An 18,015-nucleotide genomic window follows, 5' to 3' on the forward strand; every position below is an offset into this window, starting at 1 on the left:
AACTTTTCTTGTGTTTTAGACTGTGTATTGCAGTTTATCTGCAATTTTGGATGATTGGTAATGAAATTTTTCAGTCTTGGGAGTGGAGGACTTCTATTTTTTTGCCGTTATCAGATGGGTTTCAATAGTGTTTGACTTTTGATAGTATAATATAAAAGTTTATGATTCTTGTCTTGTGACTTGTTATTTCTTAACATAAAAATATAGTGTGGGTATTGCAGTTCAGCTAGAACATGTTGAGATATGATCATTTCCCAGCCCTAACTGATTGTACACCGTGCGGTTTCTTTCATTTTGCAGTCTTTTGCAGGAGCAACTTCGGTTTTTCCCAAGGAATGACTGTGCTTTTTTGGAAATGAGTTCTTTCATCCCACCATTGAGGTTCTGTTCTATCATCACATGCTGCGTCTTTGTGAAAACTTGCACTCAGACTTTGACGTTTGTCCAGAACGGTGACAGATAGCACAGTGTTGCGGTGAATGTTGCTGTGTGACCTTGTTGTAGTCCACAAAGCCTCCACCTGCTCTCTCACGCAGGCTAATGGATAAAAATACCCAGCAGATCCCACACTCTCTGTCAATAGAGACTCAAGGACAGCTGCCTAGTCACCCTGTTAACACTGGGAATGTATAAACAAAGACACACACTTCAGCAAAACAGAGAAACATGCCCACAGACTCACAAAATACACTGTGGCACCCAGTGGTACATCATACCACAGCCCCCTGAGGTGTATGACGAACGCCCTGCACATTTGGAATAAACTGCCGTCGCTGCTGTTTTGTCTGCTCCAGGAGGGGTGGGAGGGGGTGGGGGGTCTTCTTAGTCCCACTTGGCACACTGACACAGACATGCTGCGGCGTTTGTGCTGAGATGACAATATAATGCAATATATTGCCATTAGCAGATACTGCACCGTGGGCAACATGACCTTCCAACCTTCAATGCAGGCTGTCTGACTCCCAGTGGTCTGTTTACCTCGTTACACTGCTATAGGCTGTTTATCTCCTCGCAAAACAGCTCTGTCCTATTCATTATACTCCAGCAGACACTGTGAGATTGTTATTCTGTCTCTAATGCAGCCGTATGCTTTTATTAGATCGCCAGACATCAGTGAGACTGACACTTATTCTAATCCAATACAGCAGTGTAGAGGGTTCTGTAGCCTTTCTGGGTCTTTTTCATGGAAGTGACATTTAGCAGTTTAACTAATGAACCTGTGTATGACCTGAGGCACTCTGTGCTTTGACATGCTTTCAGGTAAATTATAGCTGCAACCAGCAATTTTATTCCTTACTCTTTCATCTTGTGATTTACCTTGAAAATGTCAGAAAGGCAGAATAATGTCAAGGGATTCCCCTTCAGGTTGTTTATTCTGCTGATACCAATAATCTATGAGTGAGATTGACTGATACCATTTCCAATCATATTTATTTTGTTGTTCAGCAGAAAATTAGTCTATGTAATGGGAACCACAGAAAAGATCCCAGTGACTTATTGTCATTAATTAGTCAACAACAGGCTTTTACTTTATTTGTTCATGAAGCAGCAAAAAAATCTCCCAAGAAGCAATGCAACAAGTCCCCTATACTGTAAGGTCAAATAAATCAATTCAGTGTTTTCATTTATGGGAAATAATTAACACAGCTATTAAAGACAGAAAAATAAAGCTTAATCTGTATTTATTCAAACTGTTACAGGAGCCTAAATCTCCTATTTTGAACTTAAATTTGAAAACATCATGTTGATGTTTAATTCAGCTTTGCCTTACTGGTTTTATTTTGTCTGTATGCTCTGTTGCCGTGTTTTAGTTAGCTAACTGGCTTTTATCTTACTGGTTTCAGAAAGGATTTCAAGATAAGATTAATACTAACAGGACTTAAAGTTAGGGGGATCCTACCACAGCTACTCTGAGTGGAGGAGGAAGAAGAATGAGCAGCAGCAACAGATTGATGGGGTTGTTTCCGAGCCAACTGTTAAAGGTTCTGCATTTCAGTCTAACTTGAAGCACATTGCTGATGTGCTTAACACTTATTGATGGCAATTCAATTAGCCTGAATAATTACTCTACATCACGCACACAGGGTTTCTCTCTGTTGCATGCACCATTGTGTTAACTACAGGTGATCAGTTTTGGTAAACATGAATAGAAGCATTAAATCAGTTCTACCAGTCAAGTGTTTTTAATGAATATTGTCTTAAAATAATCAGTTGACTGATGTTCATTTGTATTGAGTGATTGCATTGAATTCTGTTATTTATTCGCTTTAATTACCGTATCAAAAATGTACCGAACTGTGACTTCAAAACCGAGGTACATACCGAACCATAATTTTTCCGTACCGTTACACCCCTAGTGATAGCTTTACAATTCATAATTGGTATTACAAGTCTGATTGCTGTGTTGTCAAGGACAATGCTGAGACTAATGATAGTGTGTTTCTCAACTCAAAACATGCCAGGTATGTAGGTAGCATAAAAAAATACAAAACCGGGACTTTTTACAGTAATGTTTTGAAACTATCTTAATATTAAAAAAGTAAATAAATAAATAAAGTTACTTCTGCAAAGTGAAATAGTTGCGCTATTGTAAACTTAAAGGCCTTTCTGTAGGATTTTTTTGCAAACTTTTCAAGTACTACTTGATACAAAATATTAATTACAGCCTATTATGCAGTTAAGTACAGCCAAGACAATCTGACAACACATCAAATCTTCTGATTAATCTTGCTGTATTTCACCTCAAACTGACTTAATGTGACTCATATCAAGTTGGTGAATACATGACTCTTCGTAGCCTGTTAGCTAGCATGTTTGCTAAGCTATCACCCCATCATACATTCTCACTGAAATCCAAGTTAAATCTTTTAATTCACATCGGGATGAATGGACTTCCAGTTGACTCACCTCTGTAACCCTACATAAGTGGAAACAAGGGGTTCCTTGTGTGAACACAAACACCCTTACTTCCAAAAATATACTCAAATGTGTCTAACTATTGACAAACAAATGCATTCAATTATCACACTGCAAGACTAGTTTTAGCTCCATGTCATGTAGAAACAGACAAAAGTGAGGCAATAAACCATCCATTATTCTCCAGCAGTCACAAGGGATGTTTCTTGTAAAAGACTGTGATAAAAGATAGTTGAAGTAGTTTATGCTCTTTGCATGCTTTCCCTTTTTTGGCTTCCTTGGACAAAAGCGCTATCAGTTTGTATTATCTATAATAGCAAAATAGTTGCAGCTCTTTTATATAGAAACCTCATAGTATCCCAGCAGGTCCCCACAAAAGCACAGTCTCAACATTTGACCCAGATGGCTTCTCCACTTGGTATGCTGCCATATAGTACCGCCCATAGGTTAGCGAGCAGCAGGGGGTTTGAGTGAGATGGCCTCTTGCATGTGTCTGTTGGTGTGCAGACTGAGACATTATCTCGCCAGTGTCATCCGAGGAATGCAAGCCTCACCCCGACCTGACACACAAGACGGCCCCTCCGCTGTCACGGTAAGAGGATCCAGGAATACCGACGTGTCACTGAACGAGGGGTCGTTGGTGTGGAAAAGCAAAGCTGAAAAAGGTCAAAACTTCAAAAGAGGAATGTTCTGGATCATGATGTGAAGCAGAGCTGCATGAAAATGCATTATTTCTACATTAATAATAACCTCCATTTCATGAGGCTGAATTTGTTTACATGGAGATACGTTGCTTCTTTTTTTTTTGCTTTCTGCTGAATAAGAAGCTAATATAGAAAATCCAACGCCCACATGTTTTTTTAGTTCAAACAAACTATAATCCTGCTTTTTAACTGTGGTTATGTCACCCTAATGAGCTGGTTTTGCATCATGCATGAATCCAGACCTTCAAGCGGCCACAGTGAGGTTCAGGGGGTGAAGGTATGTGCAGTTTAAAGCTCACCCTGCAGTGACAAGTGAGCAATTGTTGTAGAAGTAGGTCGTCCTTGCTTCAGAATCGCGGGGGATTAATTTGTGCTTTTCACAGCTATTTTCTGAAACAGAACGACAACAAATCCTCCCCGCGCAAAGTGCCGTGATTAGAACGGCCATTCCTTCTTTGGCTGCCAGGGATCAAGGTCCTAAGCATCTTAGACAGAGAGGCTATAATGAGCCGACTGGTTGAAAGATGCAGCTTCTACCCTGAAAGCAGCTTCTTACAAACAAAAGGTTGGAGAGGTCACACCGTAGACTCATTCTGATGTTTAACTGCATCAGGTTCAAGCATGTTGCAAGATTTTTATGCACTCCTTTATCAAGAAAAGTTTTTTTTTTTCATATGTTGCTGATGATGAAAAAGTGTGTCACAGACAACAATTCAGCAAAAGGCTGCCACAGTGGACAGAAGGAAGGATCACATTATGCCAAATTTCCCAATTTGCCAGTGAGATGTGACTCAGTGTGAATACTCATTCAGACAAGTTGCCTGGCAGTGCTGACAAAAGTGCATATGCCTCACAGTAGGTGGCCTCCCTGGTTTCTCTCTCACTATCTTTGCCTTTCTATTCATTTTCCCGTCGCCTTCAGGAGAATGAAAAACTGCAAGACATGCTGCGGTAGAATGTATAATGAGGCAGACTTAGACATGATGAACATTTTCTTCTTCTTTTGGATATTTTAGATTAAGTGAAGCTGTTCACAAAAGCCCTCAATAGACCTACTGAATAAAAAATACTCTTCCTAATTTCCTCATCTATCCAGCAGCGGGCAGCTGTATTAAAACATCCTTTGAGCTGCACATAAGCAGACAGGTCAGAACTAAGAAAGAGGTTATTCATTTAACCAGTGGCATTATTTTACAACAAAGGCAACATTTGTTTGGTATCTCTTGAAATGAACTGTACTTTGTAAACAATGTTCTGCATTGCAAAAAAAACCCTCAAAACATGCTGCATGTCACCTTTTCACTATGCTTTTCTTTGAGTGCAAAAAATGTCAGGAAAAAAATTGAACTGCATATGTCAGTGGCAACAGTGCTCTTCTTTTTTCTTGCATTGTGCAATGTCAGCTGTTGTGTTTAGGAAAAAAAACCTTCCTTACAGATTTAAGAGCTCCAGTGATTGTTTATTTCATGGCAAAGCAAACATGCTCTGCAGCTCTCGCAAAGATTAACAGACATTCAGCAATAAGGAAAACATTGAAGAGGAATTTCCTCGACAGCAGTCAGACAAGCGCCAGCCTTGCATGCACACATGCAGATGTCTGGAGAAGCTAATGTTGTCTACGAGGGAGACACATTCATTGATTTACTCTGCTGGATGACTCAGAGTGAGGCCAGAGCATCGGTGAAACAGCCATCCAGTCTGCTTTTATGGGTTTATAACACTTAATTGGTCATTTCGGCACCATATACAAACATGACCTCATCATCTGCTGTTTGCTGAAACGCTCCCTTTACACACATTAAAAGCTCTGTTTTTTCTGCTGTGAGTTATTGCTCAAACACATGGTGCTACATTTCTATAGACTGTTTTTGAAGGAGAGTAGACACCAACATACAATATAGATATGAAATAAAAGCATCATTGAAGATAAAGAGTAAGGGATTCATGACTTTAGACACATAGAGGTATTAAAATATTCAAACATCCACTCCTCTGTCAGATTCAAAGGCATCGTAGGTAATCAGAAATGTCCTTCACCTCCCTACCTGAGACTCTTTTGTTTATCTACCTCACAGTGTCCCATTGTTTTTGAAAGGTTACAGCCCCTCTCTTTGATGTTTGTCTGCAGTGGGTGATAGATGCATGCAGTGGTCTGCTATCTGCACTCAGCCAGAACCAAATGAATAAATGGATTGACCATTTGTGCCACAGTGAAAGGGCCTGAGCAGAGGAAAGCTCCCTATCAGGCAAACAGACACAGTGGTGTTAAAAGATAAGAAAAGCAGAGATGTTTAGTAACCACAATGCAGGGTGACCGAGGACTTAAACAATACTGAAATACAACATCTCTGACTGATAATAGGTTGATTCTGCATTCATCATGTAGTATTTGGTCATTCACTTCATTGCATTGTGTTTATCCATGTCATTTCAGTTAACATGCTGTGTTGAACATGGTGGAAATGCTGATGAGAACAACATGTGGCCATGGGAGGTTGTTGATGGCATAATTCCTCATACATTAAATCAAATTCCATATCATACTGGCTTCAGTCTAATTTATGTAGCTGCCATGTCTCAGTATTGTGGAGATTTAAGGGCTACAAAACATATGAAGTAATGCATTTTGATTAGGAAAACAATATGTTGGAATATTTGCACTGTTCTCTTAGGAAGTGGTTCTGCATTCAGAATACTGTATCAATATGTTTTTGGGTGATTTAGCAAAATTAGTAAAAGAAATTTCCTTATTTTATTACTTTTTGGACACATGCACACTTTGAGTTATCATCGTTATAGCTAGTTCTTCAAGCAATATTACAAGATCAAGTGACGAGGTTCTAAATACCAGCACTGCAGTGATTTGGTTATAGGCTTACCAGGTGCCCAAGATCATAACAGCAGTGATGATATAGAGCCGTGGTTTTCAGTTGGAAGGTAGGGGCACAAAAGTGGGTCATGAAGCTGTTTGTAGTTGGGCACAAATGTGTGCCTAAAAAAAAATCTTGCAAAAAGTCTATGATGTATGGAAGCCCAAAGTGGACATACATCCATTTACTTTATTTTACACCATTTTGAACATTTTGGCTGATTTACAGATCTCCTATTATCTTGAGTTAACAAAGCTGGTTCACCAATGCCAGTGTTAATCTCTCACGATCATTAGAAAACAGCTTAATTTAATATGTTATCATGGTAAACAGAGTTGAATTTAATAAATGCATGCATGTCCCGCCCAGTGCTTCTGTCAGTCAGTGACAAAATCAGCTTTATAACACTGATTCCTGTTGTAGTGTCCGGACAGCATGTGAGAAACACAGTATGATGCTGTGCAACATTTGTCCCCCATCCTCCAGTTCCAGTTTTACTCTCTGTCACTCATGCTGAGATGGGCCAAGAACAAGGAGAAGGGTCTTTTTCATTAGATAAATTAGAATGGTGAGAATTACATGTTGGCGATGATTTCTCATTACAAAGGAAGATTTGTGTCCTGCGACTAGACTAGTTGAGAGACACTGACAAACTTAGAATGTGATATTGCATTTATAAAAAACTTTATACATGCACAAAAAAGTACTAAAAATCAACAACAGATGCTCCACTTGTTCCCTGATTTATATGAAATTAGACTGCCAAACAACCAAAACATTCTTCTACACTCTCTTCATGGCCACAGTCACCACTGACCAGCTACTTTATAGAGATTTTTCCTGATATCCATTGTGCTGATACTTCCTATATCAGGCAATACCAATATAAACTCACGTTTTATTTTAAAGAACACAAAGTGTCTCCTGTGCAAAGAGAGGCTGAATCAAGGGGAGCTGAGAGAGGAGCAGGAAAGAAGTGGTTGTTCTACATCTGAGGGTTCATTCGTGTCCAGGTCATATTGTGGACTCCTTAAAGTATGTGGCACCCACCTATACCTGATGGTATATTTGTGTATATTGCCAGTATTAAAAGCTGATACATGATAATGCACAGCCGATATAACAGTGGTAAATATCTGCCACTATTTAACTTTTTTAAGCAAATGTCTGCCGATATCATACTGGTAGTGTTGTGCATCACTAGCTTCCTAGTTTGGACATTTACTTCTATTTAATTAAAAAAGTGATTTTATCATCAAACCAGTGAATGAGAGTCTGTTTGTGATTCAGAGGTATTATATTAATTAATAAAGATGAACACTGTCAGCTTTAAATATAGATAAAAACTAACATACAGATCTCCTGCTAAGGCAGAGTGATACATAATGAAACAAGTCACTATGATGTTGTCCTCCCATGTCATCACTCGTCATATGCCTCTTACCCAATCAGATTACGTCAGAGCAAACTGGCAGTTTCTTGGCTAACTTAACATTTTAGTTTATTGTTTTAGGGTTTTAAAGATAACATTTGACAAAAGTCCATGAGACAGTAAAAATATTTATCTTGGCAGCCCACTCCCATTGCAGTATTTTAAGACTACCTCTATGATAGGTAGGTAGATGATACTTTTTTTGTGATATTAAGTTGTAAACTGGATTTCTTTGTTTTTAAATGCAATTTGGATAAAACTAGTAATTTAAGGTACATTTTGCACTCAGGGAAATTGACAATGAAAACAGAAAATTATGATGATAATAATTTGCAATCCCTTTGTTAAGAAATTCAGTTTCTTTGTGTTGCCTCACATGGGGATGAAAAAAACTTGGAATTCCACAAAACAAACAAGTCTTCAGGCTTTTTACCCTGAAATCTTTTCAGGGTAATCTGTATTTGTTTTCTTTCGTCCTTAAGCTGCGGCTTTTCCTCCTCAGTCTCAATGAACACAATCCAAGTAGGAAGCACATCACAACTTCCTTGACCCCCCCTTGGCCTCTGAATGCTTTGCCACTCAACAGGCTGGCACTGTGCCTACACTGCACCCTCTCCCTCTGGGGTCTAACATAATAGGTGGAAAATAGAGGACGTCTTGGGTTGTGTTTTTGGTCCACAGCATGGAAGACAAGGCGTACTATTGTTTTCATTTAAGAGAGGAAATGCCTCCACTCGTTGGGCTACATTGCTCTGCTGCAGTCTGTCTGACAAAGTGAGGTGTAGACGATGACATATTATTCTGCTTTGAGGAAATAACTGCAGAAGTTACCAAAGAGGTTGTATTGCCTTTATTTAACTGGAATGTGAGGAATGTCATTGGAAGATTTCCACACAAAGCTTTGAAGTATCCATACGGTTTTATCAAGAACAGCATCTTGGTATGTTTTTCCTTCAGCGGGGGCCACCTGTGTTCCTGGAAGGATTAGTCCAGAAAAGGAAGGAGGACGGATTAGAGGGTGTTACTGGTGCAAGCTACGTGGGAGTTTGAGCAACCCCTCCAAAAGTCAGCAGTAAAAAAATAAATAAAAAATGAGCAAGCTTTGTCTTTATTCAGCATAAACAATGAGGCGAATTTTGGCTGGATGCAGCCTTCATCAGCATGTCCTACTTTCAGCCACTCATGTCCTGATCTCCTTCCTGTTTCTGCTTCATGAGAGCCTGTTCCTTCTCTCAGGCTAAGATGTGAATGAAAATGAAGGCATCTTCTGAGTGATTTTGGAAGCACAGATCAAACACCCTCTACTTTTGATCTTGGCACAAATCGGCTGTAAGAATAATTGAGAACTTTTATTTTTGAGTGTTCAATTGTTGGAAAAAAACAACAACAAATGAGTTGTTAGAACAACACAACAAAGAAACCATGTTTGAAACTGAAGATTTTGTTGTGATTTCATGATTATTCCTCCCCTTCTTGTGCAGTCTTTGTTGATTTTGTTTGGATCTGTCTTAAAGGAAAACAGACAGAGAAAAAGTAAGAACTGTAAAATGTAGGGCCCCAGGAGTGGAAAAGATGGGGTCCTTTACATTCTTTCCATACAGTCTATCTGAAATATTTGAGACTCAAGCCATAATTGATGGTTTTGCATATTTCTCCCTGTGAGGCTGCTGTTTGAGTGGTGCTGCTTTATTCACCGTGATGTCACTGGGGAGTCAATAAACTGGCACCACTGCCACCTAGTGGCAGCCATTTGTCTGGGTTATTTGTTGGTTGTGCCAAAAGGTAGACATTTCTTCTCTCTGTGGTCAACACTGTAAGATTATTTTTTTAATCTTAAATTTTCTGTTTACATTAATGTTGTTGTTTATGTTCTATTGTAAAATCCCCCCAAAACATATTATTTTGGGGATATTACTATTTGGCCAGCTTTTCTTTATTCTTTTCTTTTTAGCTCAGGTGACTTTATGAAACAGAGAAGGGAAAGACTAATTGAAGGGGGATGTGCACGTGTTGATGTTTTATATGTTTTGATACATTTCTTTAAGGTGGCTGTGGATAAGTGGCAGAGTCGGTTGTCTCTCTCTCAGGGGTTCAGCCCACAGCTCCAGCATTCACATGTTGATGTGAAAAACACTTAACCCAAACTTGTTCCCACTGCTGTATCAGTGGCATGTAAATGTGTATGAATGGTTGTACTGATGGACACTTTACACAGGAATCTCTACCATCAAAGATATGAAAGGATTGGTGTAACCTGTGGTAGTCGAATGACTAGAAACATGCTCTACATGCTCAAGTCTAGTTTGTTGAGTGAGGTTGTTTCTTTCTATCTCCTTTATTTTCTTCCCTATCGTTAAGTTTACTTAACAAAGAATGATCTTGCACCTGAATAAGGCTGCATCAGTTCAACATCAGTATCAGCTGTCATCAGCCCTCTTGATAAACATCAACTCATTGGCTGATAATGTGGTGTAGACCAGTTTCAGAAGTAGATGCTCATTGCACCTTACTGCCACCTTACTGTTTTTTCACTGGGGCAGAGGAAGTTAGACAAACTCTGAGTCTGATCTGTTCTTATGTGCTTGATCCCAGTACACCCTTTGCCTCTACTGCTTACTCCTATGCTTACATTTTACGTGCCTGTGTGTTTGGGTTAGTTGTCCAGATTCTTGTTGGGATGAAGGGGTACGGAAGGCGATGTGGCCCTTCACAGATTTTCCAGAGGCATGCTTCAGACAGTTTTATGGGAAATATCCAAGAACCAGCAGTTAAATTTGAAAATCACAACAATCTAGTATCATTTATTTATAATTTAATGTTGTTTCAGTGCATTACAATCCTTTTGATTCAAACTAGCATTTTAATCCATTTCTGATCGTAAAAAAGCCCAGCATTTTTTAGGGGTTGACTGATTATCAGCCAGGCTTATTACTGATGCTGATATTTGGCATTTAGATTATTATCAGTATGAGCATTCTGTTTTTCTGAAAGTTGATAATTTCTTTTCTTAGTAAGTCAGTTCAAAGGTGTGCTACTTTGGCTTCCCTGCAAGGTGTGTCTTCCTCTCTGGCTTTGTTTTCACTCTGCACAGTCTCACCTAATGTCTGGCCCACGACACTATCTGACTGGCTTGATGTCACACAGCTATCAACCAATGAACACCTACGGAGGCGAGGCAAGAGTCCTCCCTCGGAACTGTTAAACACGCATTTAGAACAGGCTAGTGACAGTGTGTGATTAGGTTACTGGTAACTGCTGGTTACCCAGCAGCAGCAGAAATCAAAGTGGGGACAGAACTGACAACCATGATGTACAACTTTAACCCAGCAGTGTCCGACATGCTATCATGTAATCCTATAATATATACTAACATAATATATTCATCTAATAATACAGTCATGTTCTATGGTGCTGCCCTTTTTTTTTTTTTTTTTTTTTTAAAGAGAATGAGAACAGTGCATATGGGATTGTTGGTAAATCCTGTAGACGGAGGATCCATGTGTGCATCCTTGAAAATTCTCCAGAAGGACTCTGTCCTTAGAAAAATTTTGAGGATCCTAGATACTGGAAAAGTCCTCGGATTGCAGTTGATGATGTAATATCCTTCATAGACTGCTGTTCCAAGAACCTTCCTTGGCTTTGAGAAACGACAAGGGAGTGTATTGTGTCTCTTCCTGTTTCCTGCTGCTACTGTGTTGCTCTGTGCTGTTTTTTACATTGACAGAGCTAGTGCTAAACTGTTTATTTTCCTATTTTTTTAAAACACTGTTTTTCTTTAATCATATCAAGTACATTTTGTTTGTCATAACAAATGCATATCAATTCCAAATATTAGTTATCCAGCTTATGCACTCCTAATCAGTATTGATATCGGCCCTGAAAAACCAATATCGGTCGCCCCTTAGTATTGTCATTGCATCTGCTTTTGTAATGCTGTCAGGTGCTTGAACAATTGTGCTATTTTGTAGGGAAAAGTGTCTCCACTACCCCTCTAACTTAGTTTCATGGTGCAAGGGTGCACTCAAAAACAAGTGCTAGGGGGAAAACTTAGAAATGGTCAATCATTAGAGAAATTGTTGGCACTGAAAGAGTCTGGCACCTCAAGATGTAAGAAAACACAGGATTGGATAAATCTGGTAGTTTGCTAGCTTAACATGAGTATCAGCCCTGATTTTTCCATTCGGTGTATCTTTAGTAATCTTATACCTACTTTTCTAACTATCTGATGAATCATTTGGTAAATAAAGTATATTCCAACTGTAAGAAATATGTACCAAAGTGCACTAAGCCAGCTGAGATGAAGTGTTGTTCATAAATATCTATAATTATCAATCAGCCTCATTTCCTTAATCACAAGTGCGCTACACATGGACATCATATTCTTTAAAAATACACCTTAATTTTTAACATTGAACTGACTGCTCCCTACGGTAACAGAATTCACTGTAACTGTGCTGTAAAATGTATTCCTTCTCTTATGAACATGGTGAGTCAAGGCTGTAGTTCTTCAGTTCCCCAGTAGGTGACAGTGTGTGTCTGAACATTGCCTCTGAGTTGCTGTGGGCCTACTGTCTCACTGACCACAGACAGTTTGAGCATAAGGATCTGGTTAGTGAGGATATCACAGTGTGATGTAACAGGGCCCGCCTGCCCCCAGGATACTCTCTCTCTCTCTCTCAGTCGGCCTCATAAAGGCCAATCCCAAATAACAAAAGAAAGCATTTAATTCAAGGGACCAACACCCAGTTACATAACACAGAATTAACGCCAAACTCAGCTGTATTGTGTTTCAGATTGTTTGTAACAGGTGGGGACAGCAGATTTTTCTAATTATCAAGTGTGCAGCTCTGAACTGAGGCTTGAAATTCACTTTTAATAGTGAGGAAATAGGCACAGCATTTTGGTTGTGCTTTCAGTCTCTTCTTTCTTTCTGTCAGCAAGTATTTTATAAAACCAAGATCATGTGCATCACAGTTTCAAACATCTTTTGAAGGATTTTGATGTCTGAAACAGGAGTGTTTTGAACTTTTGTGGGTTAAAAAGAAAAGTTTTTGTGTTAAAGACTTAAATAGTATTTTTTCAACTTCTTTCTTTTCAGCTTTATCTTTGCATGAAAAGACTTGCACTAGTAAAGCTGTGGCTTTTTTTTCTTCTAATGCAGACTTTGAGAAACCAAACTAGCACAAACAAAGTGTTATTTTTCTTCATGCGGTCAACATTTCATCAAATTTTCAGTAAGCTTATGATTGCTAGTCATGGAAACATAACCCAAAGACAGGGTGGCCAGTCTGAGAGCTTTCTTGTGTGAGTTTGTGTGTCTGGCTGGGCCTTAACACAGAGTCTCTGTTGTCCCTCGGATCTGCTGTCGCCAAATCTACCTCCAGTTGCCGCCGACAAAGGCATCCCAGTTGCAACTGGCAACACACACAAACACACGTATACACAAACCGACGTATACACAGACCGAGTCAGTGTGCCCCAGCAGACAGTGGAGGAGCTGTGCTGGCTGCCAGCTCGCAGAGAGGGCCACTTTGTTTCACCTCTGACTTGGACTGAGGCCAAACAATCTGAGAGTCGCTCACTGGGTCACTTGATGAACTAATTGAATGGGGAGTTTATGGTTGTGCAGTGTACTTCCTTTATTTCTTCTGTGCGAGGTGCTTTATTGCTTTCTCCTACGATAATCAGTTGCACAAATCAACACCACTGTCCTTGTAAAAGGTTTTCTGTGGGCTGAGTAGCAAGCTTGTCCTCTACAGAATGAATGATCAGTATTTTGAGCTACATAATAAAAACTCTGCTGCCTTTACACCTGTTTTATGCAACATTTTGATCATTGAATAGATGGCTCAAATGTAGTTGACTGAGCAGATTGGTGACTGAATCAACAGTTCAGACAGTTTCTTGCTCTTTGGATCATAAATCAAAGAAAAATCAAAAAATTACCTGAGTTTGCATTGTGATTCTTCTCTGTATTTCCCCAAGTAAAAAAAATGCTCTAATGAAAGTTACTGAGGATATCCCAATGCCAAGCATACGAATTTGTACTGGCATCATTTCTAATGCTTTACGCAATGTAATTTTGCTGCATGATGTTATCCTTTCATTTGAGCAGGTAGGCCAAGTGTGAAGCCATGTCTACAGTTTTGATATGTTTTAAGTAAAATAATATGCAATATCACATTGACATAAATATTCAGATCCTTTGGTGGCCTCCTGGGCCAGTGTTTAAAAATATGAGGGTCTATGACTGTGAAGTACCCTAAATACCTGGGTTTTTAATTGCTTTATGTTGCACTAGGTGCACAGGCTAGTTTACAAATTTCCCTGTCTACCGTTTGATCCTGAGCAGATAGAGTCCTGTGGATTCATTAGTGAGTTTTAAAAAGGCAACTATTCCAACTGGAAAGAGAGTGGTTACAGAATGTTAAAAAATATGGTTAATGTGATGTGCACAAAATTCAGAGCATCTGATCAGGGTAACTAGAAGCCCAGGAAAGACGCATTTGGAATTCCACTGAAACTCTTTTGTGTCCATGGCCTATTTGTTTTCATGTTCTTGCAGGAAAAACTGTGTGTAGAATATCTAAAGCTGCCTCTCATGATGTCTAACAACATGTCTCCTCTGTTCCTCAGGACTTGGAGATCGTCTACTCATATCTCCATGGGATGGAGGCCTTATCCAACCTGAGAGAGCACCAGCTGAGGTGAGTATCAGTCTGCACACATTCCTGGTCCTTAATTAACTCAACCTCGAGCTTGATCTTCCCATCATGTGAATTTCAAATGCAAATTGAAACACAGTGACAACTCCCCAGTGTGTGATCCATAACGGCTAGAAAATTAACACCAAGCCGCCAGCCAAACGATGCTGAAATCGTCTGGTTTTATAATCCAGTAGCCACTCTGCCCTACAACAGCTCTGTCTGTATTTAATTATTGCTCTCCCTCTCTAAAGTAAATCTGACTGCTAAAAAGTCAAAGTGACTCAAATCCTGCTTTTTCATGTGACTGGCACTTGTAAAAATACATTTTCTTTCAGGTCCTAAAAAAGTCATGAGTAAAACCATGATTAAGAGTTGGTTGGGCTTAGCACTTTTTTTTACATGGCAAAGTAAAATATTTGTTTTTGTTGTGTACAGATAAACATGATATTAACTATAACTCTGTTCAACTCTTCTTTTTAATATGTTTGCTTCAAACTGCTTAACTACTGTACTACTGCTATTTCAGTACTAAAGAAGCCTTTCAGAGGTAATATATAGAGACAATAGGGATATGGATGAAGTCTAGTTGCCTCTCAGATCAGGGCTAGAATTAATAAAAAAAAAAAGCTGACCAAAAATCTGAAAAACAAGTTTAAAATGTGAGCATTTTTAAGTAAAGAATGGGCATAAACAGATGTTTTGATGAGAAGATCCTGTCGTTCTAATGGGGAATATTACGTGTGAAGAAACTGACACATGCCCTCACTTGTCCTGTTTAGAGGGGGAAATCAATTTAACATGTTACAGCTTGTTTACAAGTATGGAGATAAGTAATGTATTTTTAATGCTAAACTGCTTATTTGGTTCAAAAATAACTGCATGAATTTCATAAACTGCCTCAAGTGAAGTCAGTTGAGTAACCCTTTTCTTCTTTTAATTTCATGCCTAATCTAGAAGTTGTAAATTGGTGCTCTACTCTTGATGAGACTATAGAGACAAGTATGTCTTTAGAAAAATCTTCTTGTATTGTTTTTTCTTTTCTTTTTTTTTTTTGGTCAAAAATTTGAGAATATTATTGTCATGATCAGCAAGGCAGATATTATCCTACAAAGTGTATTTTTGGTTTCAGAATTTTCAGATATGAAATTTTCTGCCAATATTTACAATAGATATCTAGGCCAAAAACTATATCAACTGTAAATATTGGCAGTAGGTTAATGGAGTTTTAGGCTGGACCATCAGAGCTATGTAAGCTGAATTCTATTTACTTTAATTGTCAATGTCCCTTACACTTTAAAATGTGGTTTAAGGACTGAAATTTCTAAATTTGTTCATCAAAATTAAAATTGTATGTGTTAAGGCCTGAAGTTGTAGGTGTAAACTGCATTTAAACATCTGTATCAGTATCGTCTAAAATTTATTTGCAAATATTCGCATGTTGGATATTGGCAGAAATCTAATACTGTGCATCCCTAATTTTAGATAATTTATGGTATTAAAAGAGAGAGAATATTGGACTTTGCCTGCAATTTTCCTTAACCAAAAGCAAGGAATTACCTCGTACCAAGAGCCTTGAACCTCTGTCTTTCTTGCTGTGGTATAAAGATACTGACTGACTATTACTGGTTGAAGTTTACAATTCTGGTATTGTGACCACCCTATATTGAACTAAACCATCCTGACAGGAGCATGTGGTGCTGCGCTCCATACATGACTCTGCCTTTTGCTCTCCTGTCACCACTTCAGCTTTCCAGTCTCTTCTCACAGGCGCAGGCTTTCCAAACACCACGTGTCAGAAGCCCTTTCCCAGCATGCCTTGTGTGCATACATGTGGATTATACTGGCGACTGAACAATGTAGCCGTACACGACCCGCGAGCTGGAACATTCCACCGTGTGACCCCTCTGAGGCCTCCCACCCTACAGTAACCCCTCTCCCTCCTCCCAGTGCGGATCCTGAGGAATGTCCCCGTGGTCCCACAGACCAACCTAACTCTGCAGCCAACTTTGGTTTTCCTAACTACAAAAAAAAAAACCTCCCAGCCAGCCAGACATCCCTCTAACTATGGGATTATGTTATAGTTCTTTGTTTCTGCACATTTCATCCGGTAGGAATGTGTTGTTTTTCTTCAGTACTTCTGTTTCACAGCCACTTGTTTTTTAAAGCAAGGATTGTTTTTTGGTCGTTGTGCAATTTGGGGCTGCAGCACGACGGACGCCCCCAGCTATTTTTGAAGCCTGTTGTGTTTTGATCAGCTTCTGTTTACTATGGCTGCCTGTCTGTAATGTTGAGGCGCTGTTGTCTTCTCTGGAGGCGCCTTGAGAACGCTTGATGTGGATGACTTTTTCATACTTTAAAAAGGGATTGGTCCCAAAATCAGAGATCTGTGATTTGAAAAGCATGACCCAATATTTACCCTTAATAAAGACCTGAGTGAAATAACAGGGTTAATCCTTATTTAAATTATGTCCTCTTTAAATGTAATAGAATAAGCAAGGAAATGTAATAGAGTAAGGAAAACAAACAGCATTTTTCCACTGCAGGACAACAAAAAGAAACTGTGCTTCATTTAGGCAGTGAAACTGCTGCACATAATAAGCTCAATCAGTTGTCTGAAGACTTGTGCTGTAAAAATGCATCTAACCTGAATTAATGACACAGAGGCACTATTATATTACATAACTAAGAGTATGATTAGTTACTTTTTTTGGATATGTTCCTGATTTTAATGGGTTTGCCCTTGCAAAAGCATAACCCTCCCACAAAATTTCACTTGAAATCGCCCAGTGCTTTTTGTATGATCATACCAACAAAGTAAACAACTTATGATAAATGAAAAACAAAAGAAAATGTTTGCCATCATTGACACAAACACATTAACAACAAATAAAGCCACTGATGGGGGGGGCATAACTCTTAGGGCCCAGCTGCGTGAAGGGCCCATGGAGGTCAACAAAAACACGGTCCATTGTAAAGTTAAGCTGGGATAATCATATTTAGTTTTTTTTTTTTTTACCTAAATACTAACCACTCACATCAGTGCAACCAAAACACACATTATATTAATTGTTGCTTCAGTAAAATTGAGCCTTTTTTTAAAATGTAAACCCACTTTTCTTAAAATGGTATGCAAATTGAACTAAACCATTTTGACCAATAATGTCAGACTTCAAAACTGTGTTATGACCATCACTTCAAAACTGACGCAACTTTTTATGGAGTGTTTGAACCCCAAAATTACTTGTTAAATACACTTTTTAGTGCTTAAAGGAAGTGAATTTTACCCAGAAGGCTAGCACCAATAACACTGATCTAATACAAATGAACTGATATTAATAAATCACATCTGGGACTGCTCCCCATAGCTGTGGGCAGGACTGCCGACA

At 38.9% G+C, this 18,015-nt stretch overlaps 1 protein-coding gene across 10 annotated transcripts in view; it reads left to right on the forward strand.

Moving 5' to 3' along the window:
* The window catches only part of rapgef2b (Rap guanine nucleotide exchange factor 2b), a 171,366-nt gene that overhangs the window by 31,422 nt on the left and 121,929 nt on the right, over positions 1–18,015 (forward strand). For all 10 annotated transcript variants that reach the window (XM_041796903.1, XM_041796904.1, XM_041796911.1 and 7 more), the window contains exon 2: positions 14,559–14,629. In XM_041796903.1, coding sequence (XP_041652837.1) covers positions 14,559–14,629 — 71 coding nt within the window. The remainder of the gene's footprint in view (positions 1–14,558; positions 14,630–18,015) is intronic.

Source organism: Cheilinus undulatus, linkage group 10 (genome assembly GCF_018320785.1).
Source record: "Cheilinus undulatus linkage group 10, ASM1832078v1, whole genome shotgun sequence".
Classification (NCBI taxonomy): Eukaryota; Metazoa; Chordata; class Actinopteri; order Labriformes; family Labridae; genus Cheilinus; species Cheilinus undulatus.